General features: G+C 40.5%; 1 protein-coding gene across 5 annotated transcripts in view; it reads right to left on the bottom strand.

Annotated features, from left to right (window-relative positions):
* Positions 1-25,392, bottom strand: part of NUMB (NUMB endocytic adaptor protein) — a 57,318-nt gene that overhangs the window by 14,251 nt on the left and 17,675 nt on the right. For 3 of the 5 annotated variants that reach the window (XM_033146312.1, XM_033146339.1, XM_033146319.1), the window contains exons 2-4: positions 10,714-10,856; positions 8,131-8,205; positions 3,253-3,285 (exon numbers count right to left, since the gene is read on the bottom strand). In XM_033146312.1, coding sequence (XP_033002203.1) covers positions 3,253-3,285; positions 8,131-8,205; positions 10,714-10,839 — 234 coding nt within the window. In that variant the 5' untranslated portion in view covers positions 10,840-10,856. The remainder of the gene's footprint in view (positions 1-3,252; positions 3,286-8,130; positions 8,206-10,713; positions 10,857-25,392) is intronic. The other 2 variants (XM_033146329.1, XM_033146348.1) reach the window with 1 other exon arrangement.

Here is a 25,392-nt window from a genome sequence, read left to right as displayed (position 1 = left end):
AATGTGTTGCTCTGCTTTCCATTGGACCACATCAGCAAAGCTGGGGGGCGTGTCTTGTTGTCTGGGCAGTCCAGGACCTCCATACACACTGCCCAGGCTTGCGCCCCAGGGAGGTCACTTGGGTGCTGCTAACACAGCAGTTTGACTTCACTCCCAGAAGTCACTCCATCAATCTCTCCAGACAGATGGATGCCAACAATTGTGTTTTTATGCTTTGTAAGACATCCTGAGTGGGCTCAGCTCTAACAGTTAGCCTATAAATGTGTGAGTGACTTATGGGATCTTTTATTGACTAAGCAAGATGGCAAATACTTCAAGCCCCAACAAAATTCCTGTTACAGTTCCCATTCCTAAATGTCCCAGGGCTATTGCCTGAAGCCTGTTCCCTTCTTTGGAGATGCGGCAATCCCATTATCTAGGAGTGGGTTGCAAAACCCCTCTGACATTTTAGAAGGAAGCAAACATATCACTATTCCTTTTTCCATTTCCCCTTATCAACAGAGAAGATCTCACCTACTGATACCGGCCTAGGGCTAATAAAGTTCCTCACAGCTACCCTATTAATTGTTTGGAAGAGTCCTAGAGACTAACTCCACTCCGTGACACTGGGAGATTTAACCTTTTATCCTATAACATATAGCTTAGATTGTTTAACGTGACACTAAATAACAAGTGCTAAGATTATTGCAACACTATTTTGATGTGATGCAGTTTAGCTGGTCATGTTCTCCATGTATGGTATTATAATCTAAGCAACATTTATGATTTTAAATACTGTTTATTTGGTATTTCAGTGCAAAGTGTTTGCTGGGATGAACGGGAATGGGCCGGCTGTTCAGATTCATTACACACCTACAATTCCTGAATTCACAGAAGGGTGTGCTTAGTTTCACGGCAGGGGTGGTAGTGTTGGCATTAAGAGAATTTGAAATGTCATACTAGATGCGTACCTGTCTCACCTAGATGCCTTAACAGAAGCATATGTTTAATACTTGAAGTAACATGTAGCTATTGATTCATAGTTTTAAAAATGAGTTTTTGCCAAAAGCACATGATAGTATTATGAATTTTCCTTTGATGATTTAATAGTGGCCTACCGGAGCCACTACTTATTTCTTCATTTGAGACATGCAAGGATCAGAGACTGAACAACTGGACGGCCTAGATTGATACAGTAACTAAAATACTGAGCTAGGGATTCTCACTTTGAGATTCAACACTGCCAAGAAATCATTAAGTGCTGTGGTATATTTTCAAAGGAGGTAGCCAACTAGTCAGCGCTCACAGCAGAAAATGAAAAAAATAAATAGCCCAGTAGCACTTTCAAGTCTACAGAAAATGTATTGTTATAGGATTACAGGATTGGCTTAGACGATATTTTAGGTCTCCAAGCCTGTGGTTTTCTATCTGCATGTTAGGATTTTAGGTAGTGATTAGAAGTGATGAGACCAGTTAATGACTCTAGCAAGCCTCTTAAAGACCCTTTTTAGTTGGCCAAGAAGAGTGTGTTGTCTATAGTTTACTACCTAGGCAGCTATGACAAGAGAAACTGGTTTCAAGGATATAACAGTATTATTGTGTAAGCTTAATGGATTACCAAAAGTGAAGTTTCTAGTGATATGGACTCTAGCCCAAAAAGGGTTATGTCATAATAAATGTGTTAATCTTTAACAACTCTCTCCATTTCCCAATGTTTTCCTAACAACAACCCTGTGAGGCAGGTTATTTTGAGATAGTGACTGGCCCAAGGTCTTTGTGAGTTTCATGGGAAATTTATTCCTGGTCTCCCAGGTCCTTGTCCACTTACAATCCCTCCACCTTATTCCACATTCTGGGACGGGGGACGGGGGGTTTGACTATAGAAGGGAGTAAGTTGGAGGAGGGGAATAACCCTTTCCCATAGGTCTGTTAGGACCTTTAAAATTACCGGTAAGCAAGGAAGGAAGGAAGTGTGTGAACAGTGGCAAGTAATTCATGAGGTGCCTTGCTCCATGACTGACATGTGAGCCTTTCCCAGCTGTTGCCCTTAACTTCTGGCATGCTGCAAAAAAGTCTGGCGGCAATTGCAACTTTCTCACCAATTTCTCAATGCAGATTGAAAGAATTGTGTCCCAGCATAATCTTATAGAAGACGACACACAAATAAGTATGGCAAGACAGACAGTTAATGTACAGAGAAACACAGCTCTGAATGGGCGTGGTACAGCCTTTTATGATCCTCTGCCTGCTGTTGTCCACTCTCTTTCAACCAGAGACAAGAGACAATGCCAGCATGTTCCAGAGATTTACGCTCAGCGGGATTTTGTAAAGAAAATATTTTTGAGTTCTCTGTTTTTAGTTCAATTTTAAATGCCATTTTTTTTAATTACAGCAATTTTCTAGCAAAATAAATGCACATTTAATTATTTAAAATTAAGCTTAAAAACTCTCTCTCTCATGGTTTGAGCTCATTCTGTCCCCCCACCCCCAAACCCCGTTGTTGTTGTTGTTGTTGTTGTTGTTGTTGTTTTATAAACAAGAATGTTATACAAATAAGTATACCAAGTTTTCTCATAAAAAATTCCTTCCAGTAGCACCTTAGAGACCAACTAAGTTTGTTCTTGTGCATGCACACTTCTTCAGATGCATGCATGCACACGAAAGCTCATACCAAGAACAAACTTAGTTGGGCTCTTAAGGTGCTACTGGAAGGAATTTTTTTATTTTTTATTTTGTTTTGACTATGGCAGACCAACATGGCTACCTACCTGTAACACGTTTGCTCATGTTATTTGTATATCACAAAAATAGAATAGTAAATGTGGAAAGATATCTATAACATATGTTTCATTATTAGTCAATGTATGAGTTTTTAATCCTGCCTTGCATGCATGCTGGCCCCACCTCACAACATAGCAATGAATACTGCCCCCTCCCTTAAAGGGGACTCCTACCCATGTTTGCTTAAATGCAAATAGAAGCATCAATGAGTACATTAACCAGGTTGTGTGATTTGTTCAAAGCTTCCATTCACATTCAGATTAAGACAGGTAGAAGCTTAGATCTTCTCTGCTCAACACAGGAAGGCCTGGGACTGAGCAGGCAAGGAAAGGGGTGTTTGGGCTGGTGGCAGCATGTGAAGCCCTATGCACTCAACACCAATTGCTATTTCCTGTTCAGACATAATGTCTGAACGGGGCTTCTGACACAAGGCAATGCTATACTGGGGATGTAACTCCTTACAGCACAAACACAACGAGGCATTAAACTTACTTTTCCAAAGAAGCCTTTGAAGAACTTCCTTTCCTGGAGGAACAGGGGGGACAAGTCGAATGCTATTACTGTAGGTAGCTAAAGTGTCCCAGGGTTTTAAACCAACATATACATACAAAAAACGGGGATTGGAAGGAAAGTAGGGAATGTTTAGGGTTATCCATAGAGGATGTGACAGGCAGGTGTGAAAAGTCCCATGAAAATGCACACAGAAAGCATTACATGGGCTTTTATTAGGACAGGCCACAGCTCTGAAATTGGTGGAAAGGAAAGGAAAAATCAGACCCAATTTCATGCAAAATGTTTTAGAGTTCATTTTGTTTGTCCCTCTAGCTTTTAGTAGGTTACAAGCCAAACTTGGCAGCAGACATGGAGATGTTCCAAATTGGATGATGATGACTTGAAATTAGCACATTAGATAAATTTTGAAAAGCTCAAGTTAATTAACAGAGCTCAAATAGCATGACAGCAAAAGGAAAATAATTTGGGAAGCATATTTCCAGTCCTTATCAAAAGCCTGCTTAGAAAAGGTGTTTAAGCTCATATACCCTCCATCATGATTTTCCAATAGTATTTTGTAATGCAGATTTAGTAGAAGTGTAGGGGATATTTATGCCGCAGTTTCTTTTGTTTAAGAATGTGGATTCTTTCACTGAAGAGGCTCCATATTAGATTTTGGTTTCTTACCCCCCCCCTTCTCTCTCACACACTCTCACTCTGTCTCTGTCTCTGTCTCTCTCTCTCTCTCTCTCTCTCTCTCTCTCTCACACACACACACACACACACACACACACAAACCATTCAGAAACTTACAAGTAAACTATCTGCATCACCTAAGAGTTCTCGCTTCAATGTTATTTTATGTATATGGTGCTTAGAGTTTTGTGATTAAGCAGCTAATGAAGCTTTCTAAATAAACAATGTGTATATTGAACAGAAACACTTCATACACACCTTGAAGTATACATATAGAAAATGTGGTAGATTTGACAAGCACAATCAACAAAATGGGAGTATTACACATTTTGATGGCAATCAAATGCAGCAGCTTTAAGATTATTTACCCATTTCAGAGACAAACAAAAGCCCAGATATATATATCCTGACAATCTTCACTGAAAATTAAGGGATGGGATCAATAGTGCTTTAAATTACGCCTGTGATGGCTATCATGAAGCAAGCCATTTATGGGCTTTGGCTTGCTACATGGATAAAGTGCTTTTTCCCAAAGCTTCACAAGCCTCCAGTACAAAATGTTTATGGTGGTTTGGAGAAAGTCAATCTGTGTGGTGAACTGCTGATCATGAATGTCTTCCTACATGGCAGCAGCAGTTCCTTCATATGCATCAGAGATACAAGGCCACATCTATGGTCAACTCTGATACTTAAGGGTCTAGAAGTAACAGCAGCCATTACAGACATTTTGCTCCTTCTCTGCCATCTGTCAGCTATTTCAACACATGGCACTGGGTGGTGAAATATCTAACTGAATATTGTTGCCTTAAATGATTAAAACTGTCTTCAATATACCTTATTACAAAAAAAAAAATCTCAATAAGAAAAATGGAACAACTGCACTAGGTTAAAAAAATGCTATAGGAGTACATACTTTAAGATTTGTTATGGAATTCCTTTTTTAAAGTTGCCAGTTTGAAAATGTATAATCAATCTCAATCTCATTCACACACACACACACACACACACGCCACCACTGCCAAGTTAAGCATAATATATAAATATAAGCCTTCAGAAGATATGCCAGAGTTCAGGAGGTCCATAAGCTACCTTCCTTAAGAAACTGTAATTAGGTTTAATTTTCAAAAGGTGTTAACTTGGAAAAATTTAGATCTTCTAGAAAAAGTATTAATGATAGAGAGCATGCAAAATGGATTTTAGGGTAACTATGGAAGTTAATATTCAGATACACTAGTATTTTCAAACACTATTAAGTTTCGTTTACCTGCTAAAACAAGAAAATACATTAACAAATGTATCATATTTGCAAACAAAACAAAACAAAAAAAGACTTGTTAAAGACACTAACACTGAAGACAATTTAAACCAAATGAGAGAAGATGGGAGACAAGACACAGGCAGCTTCCAACATAGTTTACTGGTGGGCAGGTAAAATGCTGTTTGTCAAGAGGAAAACTACATTTTAAAAGCATTGTGGTAAAAATTGTACATCAGTATTTTATTCTGTCAATTCATACTATTCTAAGTACAGTTAGGAATGAGACTAATGAAACTATGCCATATTCCAGCAGCCGTGACAACCGAAGTATATAAAGTCAATTATTCCCACCCCTCCTCCAGTGAGCTTGGATATGTGTTTCTCCATAACTGAAAGTAAAAGGCAGTGTGTCCTAAAAAAAGAAAGAAAAAGTAATGTTTTATATCTTTGGGGGAAAACTGCCTCACATAATCTTTTTGGTATAATTATCCAAATCTGAGGCATGCAGCAGGTCCAGTGAAGACAATTTACTGCAGTCACTGAAGAGCACAGAAAAGGAGAAACTGGGTTTAGCCATTTAAGAGTTTACCACACACAAGTCAGTCTGTTTTGACAACATCAGATTGCTACACCCAAATAGATACATCAAGATTCAACTGCCCTTGAATGACTTATGACTTGTTCTGAGAGGAAATTGTTCTACTGTATTGGAAGAGACATGGTTGCCCTGTGAAAATGGAGGTTCAGTCTACAAAACAAAATCCTGGGTATAAGCTAACAAAGAAAATCCACATTTATGAACCGAAACAAAAAGCAGCAACTTAAGAATGATCTCTACAGTTGGATGTTTGGTTGACATTTGAAGTCTCAATATGAGAATGCTCCTCAGTAATTGGTAGAAGTGGCTTGAGAGGAGAGAAATACATCAATATTTTAAAACAAAATAAAAAATAAAAAAAATTCCTTCCACTAGCACCTTAGAGACCAACTAAAAGTTTGTTCTTGGTATGAGCTTTCGTGTGCATGCACACTTCTTCAGATACCACTTCTTCAGATTCGTGTGCATGCACATGAAAGCTCATACAAAGAACAAACTTAGTTGGTCTCTAAGGTGCTACTGGAAGGAATTTTTTTAATTTTTTATTTTGTTTTGACTATGGCAGACCAACACGGCTACTTACCTGTAACTATCAATATTTTAGAAAAGCAGCACTATATGTCAATATCAATTGGCTTTATGGACAAATGGTCTGACAGAATCAGTTATTCTGTATAGCAATAGTATAAGTGAAAACTGTATGAACTTAAGATTTCAGTAGAAATAGAAGTCTCCTGGGTTGAATGCCACACAAGGAAGGCCCATAGTCTTGTGATTTCCGTGTGCATTCTGTGTGTAATAGGTTGTTTCAAGTGACTGTTATTTCAGAGTGAACTTCATTGGATACAGTACACAACCATTTTGTTTAAGTAGTTATAGACACGAACAGGGATTTCAAAGACTGAAGTTATGTTCTTTGATTCCAGAAATGTAGTGTGCAATGTGCCAAATGTGTTATATGCACAACTTTAAACACCTGTCTCTTTGGGCTTAGAAATTGGGGGGGGGGGTAAATTTCATCGATCACTTTGTATTTAGCTGCACCAAACATTCATCTAACTAATCTGACAATGTGCTCCCCCCCCCCGCAAAAAAAATATGGAGAGCATCATTTATACTAACAAGTCTGAGACTTCTTCCTGTCCTGAAATGCTCTGTGGAGTATAGCATTCACAGCTTCCAAACTATTCAAGACAAAGAACAATGAGAAATTGAGGGTGGCATCTAATCAGATCACTGGAGTTTGTTCAAAAGCTCAAAGCCCATTTTTTCATCCTCCTGTCTGTGACTGAGAGAAGGAAACAACAGATTTGAGTCTGAAGTCACTATGTTCACATGCAAGAGGACCTTTTAAAAATCCTTTTAGTATTTTGTAGTAGGCTTTAAGATTTATTGATGCAGTCAATGAAGAACACACACAAAAAATTAAAAACAAATGTAATCATTGAGTGTCAAAAGTCAGCTACACCACTTAAAACAGGGGTGCAGAACAGAATTTAGCCAGTGGGCCGGAACCCTGCCAGGCCAGGTTCGGGTAGGTGGACCCAATCTCCTGTCAATCACTTGATGTCACAATGATACCAGGTGATCCTTTTTGCCTTTGCAAAACATGCAAAAGGCTTTCTAAGCCATGACAATCAGCTTTAATCAGGGCTTAGATATCTGCAAAGTCCCTTTCACCCAACCCATTACCTGCTCCACATCTGATGGTGTATGCATCAGGTGTAGGGCAGGTGGGCATGGCTTGGCTGGAGTTATAAATAGGCCCCTAGGCCGGAGTTTCCCCACCCCTAATTTAGAAGATCTTATATGGCATGTTTTTCTTCTTAGTGAGGAATCTGATCAGTACAAATATTCAAGAGAGGTTTTTCCAGTTCTCCCTCATCTTCAGTCATGAGTGGAAACAGGTATCAGGAGGAGTAAACACTCTATACAGCTAGTATCAGTTAACCAGTATTTTTTTTTCTTGTTTCCTCCTCTAAAAACGAGGTGCACCCTATGGTCCGGTGCGCCCTATGGAGCGAAAAATGCGGTACACGCTATGGCAGTCCTAGTCCATATAGCACAGAGAATAACTATCCAAAAAGCTAACTGGCTTAAGATAAAGATAGCGGCATTTACTTCTGAGAGAAAAAACGACAGCAATAAGCCTAATTCTTTCAGAACTGTTTTAAGAACACAGAATAGCTCTTCTTCCAATTTGTACTGGTATGCCTCTGTAATCATAAACTCTGCTTTAAGGCAGCTATTTAAATTTCCCTACAAAAACCTCTGTAAATGGAAAAAAATTGCATACGTAAAGTAATATTTTAATAAGTATACATACAGCTTTCAGTCTCTTCACAGCATCCTCACATATATGCATCCCTCTTGATTCATCTACTTCCACATGTCCCAGATACTGAAAAGGAGAGTGGAGGGGACAAGCACAGATTAGGATAATTTGACTAAACTAGCACTTTGTAGTTGTATTTATCTTCGTGTATCAGCTGGATTAAGTAGTCCAGTATTTTCACACATACTATATATCCTCAACATAATTCAGACAAAATATAAGTCTATGGACAAAACTATGACTCAGAAAACAGCCATGTGATTTTTAAACAGGCCTTATTGCAGCTAGGATTCTGAGAAGGATTTAAAAGATCTTTATATCACCAGGCACAGCCACTGTCCTTGGACCAATGAAATCTTGCCATTTTATCACCCTTCCACCCAAGTCCGTAAATAGTAAACCTTCCAAGTGCTATCTTGAGACATGGTTAAGGCTTTCATTACAACAAATGATTTTGTGGTTTCCATTAACCCTAGAATTTATAATACTGAAGAATCTTCTCTAGGTGATCAGTCTAATTCTACTTGTTATGATGTACTATATCATAGATAAAACCAGGGGTCAGCAAACTTTTTCAGCAGGGGGCCAGTCCACTGTCCCTAAGACCTTGTGGGGGGCCAGACTATATTTTGAAAAAAAATATGAACAAATTCCTATACCCACATGTAACCCAGAGATGCATTTTAAATAAAAGGACACATTCTACTCATGTAAAACATGCTGATGTACAGTGGTACCTCTGCTTAAGTACTTAATTCGTTCCAGAGGTCTGTTCTTAACCTGAAACTGTTCTTAACGTGAAGCACCACTTTAGCTAATGGGGCCTCCCGTAGCTGCTGCGCCGCCAGAGCACGATTTCTGTTCTTATCCTGAAGCAAAGTTCTTATCCTGAAGCGTTATTTCTGGGTTAGTGGAGTATGTAACCTGAAGCGTATGTAACCTGAAGTGTATGTAACCCCAGGTACCACTGTACACATTCTGACACTGGAAAATGCATCTTAAGTCTCCTTATTTACTTACCTATTTAATGTTCCAGTGAGGTTTATAAACACAATGCCAAATAAATGACATTGGTGGAAATAAGAGTCTTTTTTTAATAAATAAAAAAACCCATTTGCTGCAAGTCAGAAGATTAACATTTACTTTACCACTCCTGAATGCTTATCTCACACCAACAATACCACAAAGGCAGTACTGCAAAGGTCAAACATCAAGCCAGCTAAACTGTTTTTTAGTCTATTCGTTCTTGATTTAATTGTTCTGTATCTCTTGCCCAAAGGCAACCGTGCAAACGGACTATATCCAGGATGAAATGAATCCTGTAAAATGTTGTTTCATTGAACCTCTTGTGTGGTGGACCAAACTCAGCTCCAACTATAAGAAATATCCCATTAATCTGGAGACTATTAAAGCACCTATAAAAATTTGGATGAACATAAATAAAAATAATAAGGATGATCCTTATATCTAAGTGACAAGGTGGATAACAGTGAGAAATAGAGGGGGGGGGAGTGGTGATAAACAAGGAGTAGGCATAGGGATAGTAAAGGTAAAGGGACCCCTGATCATTAGGTCCAGTCGTGTCCGACTCTGGGGTTGCGGCGCTCATCTTGCGTTACTGGCCGAGGGAGCCGGCGTACAGCTTCTGGGTCATGTGGCCAGCATGAAAAAGCCGCTTCTGGTGAACCAGAGCAGCGCACAGAAACGCCGTTTACCTTCCCGCCAGAGTGGTACCTATTTATCTACTTGTACTTTGACGTGCTTTCGAACTGCTAGGTGGCAATTTGTGTTATAGTTTTTTGTTGTATGTGTCTTTTTAGTTTGGTGTTTGTACTGATTGGAAAAAGTGAATATTTTTTTAAAAAAACAAAACAAAACTCAAGCACACACAACACAGATCTATGAGAACCATTAAAACAGCCATTCCTATTTGCTAAAGAGTGCTTAACACTACACTAAGCAGCATGAGAAAATTAGTTATCCACTAAAGGGTGAGACTTGCTGTGAGAAACAGAGAACAATAATTTTTAACACTGTTCCAAAAGTGTAAATCACACCCTTGCCTTAGCTAGCAACTTTCTATAATGAACTTAAAAAAAATAATCTGACTAGCATGGAAGACATTAGGAAGTTTTTTAAAAAGAATTATGGTTGCATGATGTAATGTTTAAGTACTTTGATCAATCAACGAATACCGTTTTGATTAAAAGGTTCTCCAATTAACCTTTAAAGAGACATTACTCCTTCCCTATATAACAAATGCATTTAAGATGCCTATTGTATAATCTAATAACAAAATATGCTTATTCTTCGGATTATAGCTTTATACATGTGCAAATGTATGCCAATTTTAAAAAGTAAAACTTGTAAGATTTTTTCTTTAACCAACATTTCTTTATTCAGCCCCAGCGATATTTTACATATAGGAAGAATTATAAAGAAAATGTGTGCATAGACAAGTAACAGGATTTGTACAAATACAAATATTCTTCCACAAAACTATTGTTAGCATGATCCAAACACAAACAGGATTTAGAAGTTTGCTGCAGTTCTTAAAAGAGTAAATATATTTACCTTAACAGGAAAGCTGCATTTGCCAGTCCGAACCCCTTCTTCATCTGTCTGCCACTGATGTGGCCTACTTGCTTCAGGGACATAGACATCTTTCTTTCTTCTGAAGCTCTGTCGTAATTTATTCATTGCTCAGTTCTTGTGCCCTACAAAAAAGGACATGGTTTAAATGAAAACTGAACTCGGATCTCAATATAAATAATGAACCAATCTACCATATTTCTTCAACATGGTAAAAGGCTTGCTCAGGCAGTCTTTTAATAATACACTAACACGGGGAAGCTTTTCCATGGGTTCATCCCTTGGTGCATCCCATGGTGCTTATGTAACCTTGAAAGGCTCACAAGCACATGCACAGAAGCCAACTGCATGTCTTTTTTCCATAGAATCAGCAGCCCAAGATGCTGATGTTGTATATAATTGGATGAACCCATGGAAACGTGCTCCTTTCATGTCAGTGCAGTAGTTAAGAGGATACCTTGGGGGAAGAGCAAAGGAAAGCACTGTGGCATGTGCTTCAGGACCAGCTTAAGTGGCTCTGATCAAACTGTCTATTATTTCACATACTGTATTCAAGTTATTACTGATCCATCTTCCACTTCCATTTTCATCTCCTGACACAAGATGATGCCCCTTCCATAAGCACGTAGGTTTTCTGTCATTCCTGTTCATGAGAAAGGCTTACATTTCCTAAAGCCTCCAATACTGTATTGCAAATTATTTCTAAAATGCAATTCAAGCCTCATACTTAAGTCTTTGCCTATACAACACAAGGTCTAATATGCCTCTGTGGAGATCACCCACACATGTTCAGATACCACAGAATACCCTATGGAACAGGAAATCACTATAATGCTTGGCATTATAGCGATGCCCATACAGTTCTGTATGTTCAAAGTCACTATTTCCCTCAAATAGCATGGAACAACATAATACCAAAATATGAAGCTTGACAGAGGTCACCACTGTGAATAGTGTCATAGTTGACCTGCTAGACTCCTTAATGAATTAAGCAACAAACATTATAGCTAATGAAATTTATATTTTGACTATGGAAATTAATATTTACCTCAGTACTTAGCTATAAAGGACGAGGGTGGTGCTGTGGTCTAAACCACAAAGCCTTTGGGGCTTGCCGATCAGAAGGTTGGTGGTTCGAATCCCCGCGATGGGGTGAGCTCCCGTTGCTCAGTCCCTGCTCCTGCCAACCTAGCAGTTTGAAAACACGCCAGTGCAAGTAGATAAATAGGTACCGCTCCGGTGGGAAGGTAAACGGTGTTTCCGTGCGCTGTTCTGGTTCACCAGAAGTGGTTTAGTCATGCTGGCAACATGACCCAGAAGCTGTCTGCGGACAAACACTGGCTCCCTCAGCCTATAGAGCGAGATGAACGCCGCAAACCCAGAGTCCTCCGCGACTGGACCTAAAGGTCAGATGTACCTTTACCTTTACCTTACTTAGCTATAAATGCATTTTAATATAAAATAGCCTATAACTACCTAGGCATTCAGCCCATGTTAATTTTTTAAAAGAAAAGATTTATGGATGCAATTGATAACCCTTTTGGGTTATGAAACATTACTGAAGGACTAAGGTGAACATAAACCCAATATGAATTTCAAAACAACTTGCCACTGACTTTTTCAGATGGTACATTTACCTTCTAGCAAGCCAGTAAGTTACTCTTCAGTATCCCAGCAATGTCAAGTATTGAAAGCAGTCTGCCAGCATCCTGGTTATGCTGGTATTACTAAGGCTGCTTGCCAAAGCAAACACTTCCACCCACGTATGAATTCCTAGTTATTATCTGGGGTGCCTTTCATGATCTGATGACAGGAAGTTTACAGCACAGGAAGCAGCCTTGGTACACAGTTTGGTAATGTCTGAACCCCAGAAGTGAAAACCTATATTATAAAAAGATGCAGATCGGCCCCTGAAAGTGCTTTCAGTACCATAGCTCTGCAGACATTGCAATCCAAACCAATAAGGCTAAAATATGATTGGCAGCAAATTGTACTGAAATGATAGAATACCCTCTCAGTTACTATAACAGTTGCATCATGTATTGACTAGAAGCTAAGCTATTACAAATGATTGTTATGAAGAGTATCTTAACAGCACATATGTTTGAACCTATCTGTTTTAACAACATGCTGGTAAACAACTTAATAAACAGAATCCCCCCCCCAAAAAAGCCTAACATTTTAGCGGAATATGTTAAACATGTCAAGGCACAATGAATTCATCTGTTGAGTTCAAGTATATTCCAAGGTGAACAAACTATGAAGCAAATTTATCAAATGGCACCCTAGTCAAAGCTGCCGAAAGACTGCTTGTTGCTCAGAGACCAGACTGTTTCATTGAAAGCTATTAATGTAGCTGCTGAACTGCTCAGACTGAAGCCTTCAGAGAAGGAAGATGAACGGGCAGTTTTTTCCACTGGCTTCCAATTCATCAGTAGGCACATGTTGTGTCATGCCTTGTTATCCGAGATGAATGGATACACCCCAGATAACTTCCATAGTGAAGATACTGGCATTGCCCTTCTGCAAATACCGAACTGCCTAGCATATACTAAATGGTTTCTCTCCACCCACAATGGCTGCATCTGCACAGAATGCTAAACCATGGTTTGTTTCAACTGTGGCATGTTCAAATCATAAGTCATCTTACAGACGATCAGACAAGGCACTGCTTGTTTCTTCAAAGCTTAGTTTGTTGTCCAGCTGTTCTTTCTTCATGATTTTTATCTTGCTGAACATCTGGGGTGGAGTACCCAGACAAGCAACACTGTGGCTGAACAAATCATGGTTTAGTGATATGTGTACACCACCCAGCTTCAGAAGACTGTGCATATATTATGGCTTCTGCAGTCAGCATGAAATGCCTGGTGGCCAGAAGATAATATTACTGAGGATGGGAAGAACAATTATGTGCTGCTGGTAGGGGCTGGGATTTGACAGAGGTTTCCCTTTGCTGCTGCAAAAAGACCCCGCTGCACCCAAAACTGCAGGCTGTTGTGAAACTTCCATTGGCATTTTGGGGATGAGCAGAGCCAGCTAGGGATCCACTGGATCCGAAACCAGTCAATCTTCCTTAGAGCTGCCCAATGTGGGCCATTCTGCTGTACCAGTCCAAGAGGAAAATTAACTCTGCACCCGCACCCAGTTAAGATTACTCAGTTAGTGAATCACAAGGTAAAGGAAGCTTCTTAACTGTGGGATTCAACATGCCCTTGCCACTCATGTGTTGCATGGACAGAACTATAAATGAGGCAGTGTCAGCACAAAGGAAACTGTTAGAACCAGGACCTTGTAAGAATATCTGAGGTCGTTACCAAACAGTACAGTTGTGCAACATTTAACATTTAAACTGAGAAGTGTGGATATCCACCGGCCACAGCCTTCAACAGCAGGGACACGTAGAGCTCATCACTAAGCTTTAACGCTTAAAAAAAGTGAACTGGCAGGTAACGGGAGGATTATAGCAAATGGACTTGATAAAAATTGATTTCAGCTATCTCTGCAACCTGGCTTTTCAGATAGAGGTGTCAAGGCTATGAATGATGCGAACTATTGGAGTTTGAAGTCCAGTGAACTATCCTTCCATAACATAAGAACAGCCAATCTACTACCACCACAATATTGTTGAATAGGATTTGAGAGCTTGACCAAGTTAAATTCTCAGTCACAACTAGACATGTAATAACTGACACTATCAGAGCTAGATCACAAACAAAGGAAACAAAAGAAGCAGCACATACTGTATTTTTCGCTCCATACGGCACACTTTTTCCCTCCTGAAAAGCAAGGGGAAATATCTGTGCGTCTTATGGAGTGAATGGTGGTCCCTGGAGCTGAATTGCCCAGGGGCCAAAAGAGGATCATGCTTTTTATTTTACAAAGAGGAAAAGGGGGTGTTGAAAGGACCCTGCTCAGCAGCTGGTCAGCAAGAGATCGGGAGAGAGATAAGAGTCCCGGCTCCCTTTTAGCCCCGACCTCCATTGTTGAATATGCTGCAGAGGGAGGTTGTTTCCCCAGCAACATGTGACTGGCTGATTAGATTATCTGTCTGGAAACTGTAGAAAAGGCTCACTTTCCTTTAGAAGCTGCAGAAATGTGAGTTGAACCCCATAAAAATTGGGCTTTTCCTCTTTGCTTTTCCCCCTTTGCAAAAAAAGCTGCAAAAAATTTAGCTGATCCTAAAAAAACCAGGGTTTTTCCCTTTGCAAAAAAAGCTGCAAAACGTTTAGCTGATCCTCAAAAAACCAGGGCTTTTCCCTTTGCAAAAAAGCTGCAAAACTTTTAGCTGATCCTCAGAAAAACAGGGCTTTTCCCTTTGCAAAAAAGCTGCAAAACTTTTAGCTGATCCTCAAAAAAACAGGGCTTTTAGAAGAGGAAAACCAGAAAAATATTTTTTTTTCCTTGTTTCCTCCTCTAAAAACGAGGTGTGCCCTATGGCCCGGTGCGCCCTATGGAGCGAAAAATAGTTCTCTCACTATAGGAAGCTGAATTTTTCCCGTTACTTAGGAATACTGATCCTAAGTTTGTGAACAGCTACCGTATGTTTCGCTCCATAAGACGCACTTTTTTCCTCCCAAAAAGTAAGGGGAAATGTCTGTGTGTCTTATGGAGCTAATGGTGGTCCCTGGAGCCGAATTGCCCAGGGGCCAAAAGCAGATCCTGCTTTTTTTTAAAGAAAGAGAGAGAAGGGAGTGTTGAAAGGACCCCGCTCAGCAGCTGATCAGCAAGAGATCAGGAGAGAGATAAGACTCCCTGCTCCCTCTGGACCCCGCCCCCTTGCCCAGGCCTCCATTGTTGAATGTGCCTGCAGAGGGAGGCTGTTTGTTTCCCCAGCCACATGTAACTGGCTGATTAGATTATCTTTCTGCAAACTGTAGAAAGGGCTCCTTAACAATCTGCATAAATGTGAGTTGAACCCCATAAAAATGGGGCTTTTCCTCTTGCTTTTCCCCCTTTGCAAAAGCTTTGCTTTTCCCCCTTTGCAAAAAAGCTGCAAAAATCTGAGCTGATCCTCAAAAAACCAAGGCTTTCCCCCTTTCCTCCTCTAAGAACTAGGTGTGTCTTATGTTCAGGTGCGTCTTATGGAGCGAAAAATACGGTAGATAGAATACTCCCACCTCTGGAATACCATCAACCTCTTTTCACCTTATTCCTCTCTCACTTAAAAAAAGCATATCTCCATAGTCCATCCAGCAAAATGCAACAATTTAAGACACATCTCATGTAACTCCAGAGCAGCTTCTTCAAATTATGTTGAAACTATTCCGTGAACTCCAGAACTAGAAAACATTATGTACTGCAACAGAAACCAAAGATTATGGATTTCAACCAACTTTGATTTACTTTTAATCATAACTACTCTTAAGTATTCTACAACTTTTCTTTTATCTGCACTTCTAAAAATGCACACCACATCCCCTTCACTAGCAGAACATTGGTCTTCCTCCCAAGTAATACTGGTGCTGCCAAACTACTTTCAAAACTTATTGCCATTTGTTGTCCAAATAATTAGGTAAGTAGTAAAATGGCAGACTAGCCAAGGACATATGATTTAATAGTTACAAAAAAGGTCAAATTTTTAACTTGGACTCAGTGACTCTCAGCAGGCAGGAGGAAAAAATGGACAACTAAACCTGGAGAAAAGTAGTCTTACAGCTGTATCCTTCACAACTTCAGAGCAGGCACAGAGAGAGGAGTCCAATTCCATTGTTTCACCAGCCTGTCCACCCCAACCCCTTTATAGTTATTTCAGCCTCAGAGACACTGTGCACACAAAAATGGTTTAAATGAATTAAGGGGTTATTCCAGGGCAACAGATGGTTTGCTACAACTCCAGATTTTACAAAGGAAAACAAAACTTTTAATTGCTTTTTGTCTTCGTTTTTTCAGGCTTATATACAAGCCTAACTTGATCCCCTTTCCAGCCACAAGTTGTAGCAAAACTTTCACATCTCTACATCAAGTAGCTTTTTAAAAAAGCTATTCATTTTTGGCCCGAGCTATATATGATAAAAATCTGTTACTCTTCAGTCTGCCAGGTTTTGCAGAAAGCTCTTCTATGGCACACGCTTTTATTTAGCATTTTATGCATCTTCTGTAAGAAACATAATAGCATAAAAGTCCTTTTAAAAAACTGTAGTAACAATACAACCCTATTCTTCCTTATCATTATAGGTTGAGATGATCCAAGAGTCAATACTGATTGCTGCCGTTTGATGGCACACATTTTTGAAGTTTTAGAGACTTAAACATAAAGGCATGCTCAGTTTGGAATTCTAAAGAAGAAAAAGCTGTAGTAGTGCCAATAACTTAAAGACTGTGTATTTTAGAACCACACCCTGCGTTCTACCGCTTGCCAAAACCAAACAGCTGCATGCTGTTAAGAACTTAACAGGAACAATACATGTAAGAACTCAATTGCTTTTACCACTAGTTACTAGGCATTCCCTCTGCTTTAGGTTATCAACATACCATGCAACTTTTGCTCAGAAACATTTTAACAGGATTGTGCCCGCAACTTGTGCAAGGGTTATGTTCTGGGGAGCGTGCTAAAGCCAAAATTGTGTATAGTCAAAACACAATAGGTTCAACAGCCGACAGGATTGCCAAAGACTTTGTTCCCCAGACAACTGCCCCCTTTTAATTTTTTATTTTATTTCTGAGTGTGTAAAGCTAAATGTGCACAAATTATATGTGTGTAAGTTGCAGGCTTATTGAACAGCCAAAGTCAACGGAAGGGTTTGGACAGGGGTAACTGGTGCCTCCAGGGAGTCAGAATAGTACAAGTCCTGCTCCCTCTACCAAGCCACGCCCATTGCACCTTCCATCAGCTCTACACACTTGAAGCTTTCTCCTACCTGTTCCACTCAAACTCTGCCCTCACAAACCCCTCCTATCAGCCACAGAAGGTAAATGGAAGGCAGCTGGGCAGAAGTATTTATCCTTAGAGTTCATTTCATTTCATTATGAAATGAAAAACAGTATTACTTAAATCTGCCATCATGAACTTGCTTCTGGAGAGCAAAAAGCCTAATGTCCTCAAGCACAAGAAGAATGCTCGGCTCACCTAATGAATATGCAGGTTCTCATATGTTATGTAGCTGTGCATTCTGCTCCCTATAGCCCACTATCGAGCCACAAGCAGTAAGCCAAGAACAAATGTGGACTATCGCTTGTGATTGGTTAAGACGGGAAACACACCACAAGTCCACGTTCAGATGGCATGAAAAACAGCCCTACGCAAAAGTGCGTTCACAGTACACAGTCTGCTCAGGCATATAGCAAGAGCATCTGTTCCAAATGAAATGGGTGCAACATATACAAAACTGCAGGTTTAAGGTCTATTTCAGCTTAGCGAACTATGTTTAGCATGAATTGTGGCTTTGATTTCTTTAGTCTGCAATGTGTTTACATTAACCTTTAAAATCAGATACAAACTCAAAATTATATCTGGGTGTTCTTAAACCATGACTTTACTATGAAAGCCTCTGCCACAAAAAAAGATCTTAAAATTCATTTCACTACCACCACATGAGTTTCAAACTTTCCCAAGTGAATAAAACTGGAACTGGAACTTTAGAATACTGCTTCTCACAGTGCAATGAATTTTTATAAGTAAAGCAAGAGAAAAAAGTTGTAGGTGAGAGATTCATCAGTTTTAAAAACAGAAGTGGTAAATCAAATCATTCCATTAGAACAAGTGTTCAGTCCTTGCAGAAGTTTTATCTTTATATATTCAAGGTACAAAGGCCAATCATATTTATCCAGGAGAAACGGAACTGGAGCAGTGTGTGTGGTTGGTGTAAAGTTTTACCTGTCCTTTGAATACATGTTTTTATCTGCTGCAGGCAGCTTGGCAAGTAAGTACAAAGTTCTTTTGTGGACTGGTAATCGTTAGCAACCAATCCACCTATGGGGTGTAGCTTGGACAGAGGACTTGACAACTTAGATTCTTGGAACAATTGCTACTTGCCTCAAATCAGTGTTCGGAATTAGGTGTCAGGCACGTTTTGCGGCTGGCACGTGTCCAACTCTGACCATGCAGAGATTCCGGATGCCAGGTTGGTGTCTGACATCTCTATCTGGCTGGCCCCTCCAGCTTCCTTGCAGGGACTTTAAAAGTATTTAAGAGCTTTGAATTCAGAAGTCAGGATCCTAGAAAATGCTCAGCTAGTATCCATGCCATGAAGTTCCGTTCCAGAACAATTGAACTCTTGGTTTCTCAGCTAGCAGGAACCTTAGATATGATTGGATAAAAACACATTACTGTAAAACAGCCTAAAAAGTGGAGCCCAACATTCTATTCTTAGATCTCTCTTGAAGCAAGGGGACTTAAGGGTGACGATTACTGCTCGAGTACAGAAATCACTTCAGGGGAGTTCAACGGAACCAGGAATTACCTAACAACATGCATGAGAAGGAAACCAAGAGGGTCGCAATTGGAAAAGTGAATGGCACATGAGTATTAGGAGTAAAAAGCATCTCAAACTGTGCTTTTAAAAAAAGAAAGGGGGGGAGGTGCCGTTACTCACCATGAAGTTGCTACAGTAAATGCCACTCTGTTAACATTGGCTGGGTTTGTGGGTGCCAGTATTGTGTACCCTTGAGTACCCCAGAAAAAAGCACTGGTGTCAGACATGTGTACTAAGAAACACTTCAATCATCCCTTCAGCCAAAAGGTTGGAACTAAGCCACTCTACCACATGACGAGGAAAGCTGTCTGTGGACAAATGGCGGCTCCCTCAGCTGAACTGTCCAGGGGTCCTTACCTTTTACCACTCAATTCCTATGAGACTTCTGCACTGTTCTGACAAATGGTCTTGTGCCTGGCATTTGACTAGAGCTTAGGTGTGGCATTTAAGTCAGTCGGAATGATCATTTTGGCGGAGTTTTTGATACACATCCCAAGACTTCTTTCCTTGGAGATGGCACAGAACTTCACATCTGCCAAGCAAACCCTGATTTGCTTCCCAATTTTACAGGCACAACTGACCCCACATGTGCTGTACTGGATTTCATTCAGGTAACCTGAACAATATACATCTAAAATATTAACAGGAGGAAAAACTTGACTGTATTAACCTCTCCCCAGCAACCTTGATACTAGGAATAGTCAGTTTTACTGATTAATCTGCAGGTTTTAGCAGGTATAACTGGCTCCATCTTAGGTTGTCGTCATTTGTTTTGCAGGTCATTTTTGGTGTGGGGATGGGCAAATGAATCAGCTTCCTAGAAGTTGATATGGAGTGCTCCAAAAATCTACCTTGCCCCATTGAACATCTCTATGAAATTGCTCAATGGCATTATTCATAGGTCTGTTATGGGGGTTGTTGTTATCATCATCACCCTGCCAATGAGACAATTCCATTTTTATCAAATCTATGAGTGTCAGTTTTAGTTCTTATCTCAGGTCTGATAGCTGTACTTTGGCTAAAGCTGGAATACAGAAAAAAATGCATTTTAGTCCTCAGATTGCAGGGGACGTGAGCTGTATTTGATTACTCTGCTGTCATTTGTCAATTATGTTGCAGTCCAGGAGATATTTTGGCTCTGGCCTCTGATATTAGTTAAATGAGTGAGAGATATAGCCAACACAAGTCTTTTACTATCTGCATTCAGTCTGCTATATCTAGACAGAAGGAATCTTTACACAACATACATCTGATTGCCTTTAAGCATTTGGAAAATTTAAGCTTCCTGCCTGATACAGGATAGCAGGGTCACATAACAGTACCTGCAGCAACTGCAATGTTGCTGGCTTCTAGATGCCAATTAAAGCTTTAAAGCTCTATTATCGGTCTCAGTATATATTAGGAATATCTCTCCCCCCCCCCCATGTATCTCCTGGATATTAGGAAGCCACCCACTTTTAAAATTATTTGTACTGCAATGTCTGTCAAAACTATGCATGATGGTGGTGAACAAGTGGTTAATATATATAATATTTCTACTGAATATTAGCCACATACTGCTCCTAACAGCTAAGGCATTATAAAAGTATTCAGGAACTGCCCCTGACAACACAGTATGACACTATATCCCTTTTTCAGTGAAGAGATCAGAAAGGTCATAAAGTCTCTGCTAGTAGGACAACATTTCAGAAAGAATGGTTATGAAACAAGCATGCCCTCGGAAGTTAAACTAGTATTAGATTTGGAGTCAGCAAAATGAAACACTTTATAATGTCTTTGTATAGGTTTATACAGAAATGTAGTAAAACATACTACTCAACACTAAAAGTGTTTTACTCACAGATGGTACAATTGTAAGGGGACACATGGCATGCAGGACTTAAATCTTGATTTAAAATGGACTGCTTTACTATTTCCACCAAATAAACTCACTGCAGTATTCTCTTCCAAAAGGGTTAACTGACAAATGGTTAGCCCAAGCAACTGCACTTTAGGGTGAGACTTTTGATTTATCAGAGTTATCCAAACAGTGTTTAGGATATAAGCCCAAGAAAAGCTGAATTGCTAGCCTCAGTACAAAGCAATCATTCTGGTCTAAAATCTAAGCTGGAGAGGAACCTAAGTCCTCCCTTTGTCCCTGCCTCCAACTTATTCACCCCCCACTGGTTCTAAGATCCCTCTTACATTTTTGTTGCTCCAGCAGTGAAGCAAGACTACTCTCCCAGCTCTCTCCCCAAATGTCTGGCATGCTGCTAGAGCTGCAAGGAATGGAGAAAAGTAGGCTTTCCCCACACTACTGACCCATGTCAGTAACTACATTTTCCAACACCAACATTTGGACTCGTGTGGAAGAGTGACTGGACCTGATCATTTTCTGGTGATATCACGGGCAGGGGGTGTGATAATCTGAAATGAGCACCAGGCAGAGATTGAAAAAACAAGCTATTTTCCAAGACTGTTCAATTTTCAAGCCCAGTTTTGAGCCTGACTGGGACAAGTTCACCCATCACTTAAGACTATTAATCCAGCAAGAACTATCCATTTGGTATGTTTTATTATTGATAGCTTTTGTTATACAGTACAAGTCCTCTTAGCAATGATAGCTACTGCCAACTTGCTATTACACTTTCCCAGATATAGTGCCCAAGTTAAAATGTTTTATTCCAAAACTAACAGCAATCCAAACTACAAGGAGCCAGCATTAGCCAGTGTAATTTACCCTAATTCCAAACTCCATTCTGCTAGATTAGTCAGACCAATCCTGGCAAAGGGAAACAAGCTTTAAAATACAGTTTGACATACACCACCCGCTTCTGCTGGATGGCTAAGTTGGTCATGTGACTGAGCTGAATAGCATTGGAGTGAGGTAAGCCTCCCCCTGCCCTTTCCCCAGCCCAGAAGATTCCTTTACAGTGGGGGGACTTACCCCACCTCAACCTTGGGCTCAGCCAACTTTGGCTCAGCCAGTTGAGCCGCAGTTCAGTCAGGATGGAGGGCTTATGTTGGCATCTCTCTGGATCAGCCATAATCAGGGCTTCAAACAGCTGAGCACCACCTGAGCCAGAGATCTGCCTATTTCAAACTCTGCTCAACACAGTGGATCTTGGGTTTGGACTGCTCCCTAAAAGTTTATACATTCACATATGATTCATTCAGAAACCTTATGTTGTCTTTATGCCTAACATTACCAAATACACCATAGGAATGCATAGGAATTTAATTCCCATAGGAATGCATTGAAATTTCGTCTTGCGAAGCACGACCATAGAAAATTCGTCTTGCGAGTCACCTAAAAATCGCAAAACCCTTTCGTCTAGCAAGTTTTTCGTTGTGCGAGGCATTCGTCTTGCGAGGTACCACTGTATTTACATAATTTTATATCCTGCATCTTCAACGTAATTTTATATTCCCGGGCAGAGTAGTACAAAACAAAAATATATAATGTGATTAAGTAAAGTAAAGTAATGCCACAGCAGACAATTTAAATAGAGCAGTTTGATTTTACTATACAAGGTTTTTTTTTGGGGGGGGGAGCTTACTTGCAATTCTTAAAAGCCTGGGGAAACAAATTTGATTTTGTTTGGTGCATAAATAGATCTATAGGTACTTTATTGATGTGTAGGGTCCAAGTGATTACACCAATAAAATGTATCGCTTAACGGTGCATTACAAAGTGAATATATACATTCTGTTACACTGTATGCCATCAAAGGCTACCGGTACTTACTTGCATGCTATTCTTGTATTGATATTTCTTTGTATTGATACAATGCCTCTGCATGCAGAAACTCCAGAAAAGATTTTCCTTACTAAAGTTCAAGGTAGAAGAGAAGTGTAAGGTTCGCGTGATGGTGCCTCACGAGTAACGGAGCAGGAGCCCAGTCTTCTGCAGTTTTGTTGTGCAAACTATTTAAAGTGCAGAGCTACAAAAAGCATGTCTGTCTCAGTCGCTGGCAGAATCCGGGAGGGGCCCCTTCCGGCTTCTCCCCCAGCATAATAACTTTGGCACCCCAAGTCTCCTCCTACCCTCCTTGTGTTTCACCCCTCTGCACAACTGGGGTGCCGGAAATGGTGTGCCTCCCTCCTGACCAGCCGGGCGAGGTGAGCGCAGGGTCTTAGCAGCATCCCCAAGCCCTCTCCCCGCCAGGCTCCCTGTTTATGGCTCCTGGCTAGAAGAGGCGCTGGGGCTCTCAGTGGCATCCCTAAGCCCTCTCCCCACCAGGCTGGTTCCTTCCCTCTCCTCCCCACTGGAGGTGTGGCAGCTTTCCCTGCTGGAATGCTAACAGACCCACCCACCGTTCCCCTCAGCGGGCCAGGTGGCAGTTCCCTGACAGGAAGCTATTGGGTTTTGGAGATGAAAAGAAGCTAGCATAAAGCCTGAATATCTGGAATGAGACCTTGCCAAGAAATTTTGAAAGCCCTACTCTAGATAAATATTTAAGATTCTAAAACAAATGAATTCTATGTTGTCATTTCCTGACCACTGAGATACTTCCCCAAGATGGCATTTAACTCTTCTGATCACTCATTAACTACCACAGAACCCTGAGCACAACTAACAATTACATGTAAAATCTGCTTCACAGGTTGGAAAGGGGAAATATATTCTTACCACAAATAGCTTGCAGTGAAAATGAGGCTGTCAGCTATAATCACCTCTGTAATAATGACTGAGAAATTCAGCAAGTCTCATACTCAGCTCCCTTTTCTCCTAGACTTCTAGGAAATTGGGGCTACTCCATAGATTCAAGCCTGCCATGAAGCAGGTTCCATGCCACTTAACACCAGAACTCCAATGCTGCCTGCTGGTCAGAGAATATAGCCAAGGCAAGTTTCCTTTAGGTAACTCTCTCTTGTGTATCCTGTCTTGCTTAGAGCATTTCCTTTTCTCAATCAGACAGCTGAGATTTGCTAAAGACTCTAATCTGCTCCCAGAAAATCAGTCTTGATTGCTTTCAAGGAACTAGGTGCTATAGCAGCTCCCCAAGATAAGGATGTATGAGTGTGTAACAGTGGCTCCTCCTCCTTCCCCCTCCCCTTCCACTCAAGGTAGCAAGTAGTAAAGAAATGTATTCACCCACTTTGAATCTGCCCCCACTTTCAAAGGATTCCAAAGGATAGGCATAGGGCAGTGGTAGTCATGCATGCACACAATCTGATATATAAATTACAAACCGAGGTACAGGGCAAAATAAGCCCAGTTACATCCAAACAGATTGAATCTTAATTTTTAAAATTTAAATAAAGGTAAAGGGACCCCTGACCATTAGCTCCAGTCGTGTCCGACTCTGAGGTTGTGGCACTCATCTCGCATTACTGCGAGGGAGCCGGCGTACAGCTTCCGGGTCACATGGCCAGCATGACAAAGCCGCTTCTGGGGAACCAGAGCAGTGCACAGAAACGCCGTTTACCTTCCCGCCAGAGACGGTACCTATTTATCTACTTGCACTTTGACGTGCTTTCGAACTGCTAGGTTGGCAGGAGCTGGGACCAAGCAACGGGAGCTCACCCCGTCGCGGGGATTCGAACCGCCAACCTTCTGATCAGGAAGCCCTAGGCTCTGTGGTTTAACCCACACCTCACGTGTCAGACTGTATAAACTACTTTTCAAGTGTTCTGCTGCAAGCAACAGTTTTCAACGTTCACTTAGAACTTAAAACTATTAAGACTTATTTCCAAACCTCAAGTATCATAGAATCATGCCAGCACTTAACAAATTCAAAGTTCTATGCCAACAGTTAAGTGGGTCAGTTTTCTGCTTCACTGGGTGTTTTGTCACAGAGGTTCCACTATGCTTTAATGGACAGTTTGTGTCTTCTGCAGCAGACGTACCCCCCCCCCTTTTGTCTCCATTATTTCACTGCCTATTCTATCAGGACACCTCTCCATCATGAAACATACAATAATTAATGACACAGGTCAGTGTTATCAGGAGCGTGCTTGTTCTGAGAGTTACACAGCTATAACTGCAACTGAAAATCAGATCCAATGGGGCTCTCCAAAAACCATAACAGTTATTTTCAGTATTGACATTTACCAGCTAATTTAGCAGGTAATACAAAAATATGAGCTTGCCTGACTTCAAGAATAATCCTACTCACATGTCAACATGGCTATTTTAACTCATTTGTAAAAATATCTCAAGAAGCAATTAAATTTCAAATGGAGAATGACTCATTCACTCATGCTAAGCTACAGGCTAAAAAGTGCAAAATAGAATAGGATTAATGTCTTAAAGTGTGAGATTTTG

The sequence above is a fragment of the Lacerta agilis genome, chromosome 1, assembly GCF_009819535.1.
Source record: "Lacerta agilis isolate rLacAgi1 chromosome 1, rLacAgi1.pri, whole genome shotgun sequence".
NCBI classification, from domain to species: domain Eukaryota; kingdom Metazoa; phylum Chordata; class Lepidosauria; order Squamata; family Lacertidae; genus Lacerta; species Lacerta agilis.
The sequence above is the reverse complement of the archived record's forward strand: the minus strand, read 5'-3'. Positions and strand labels throughout refer to the sequence as shown.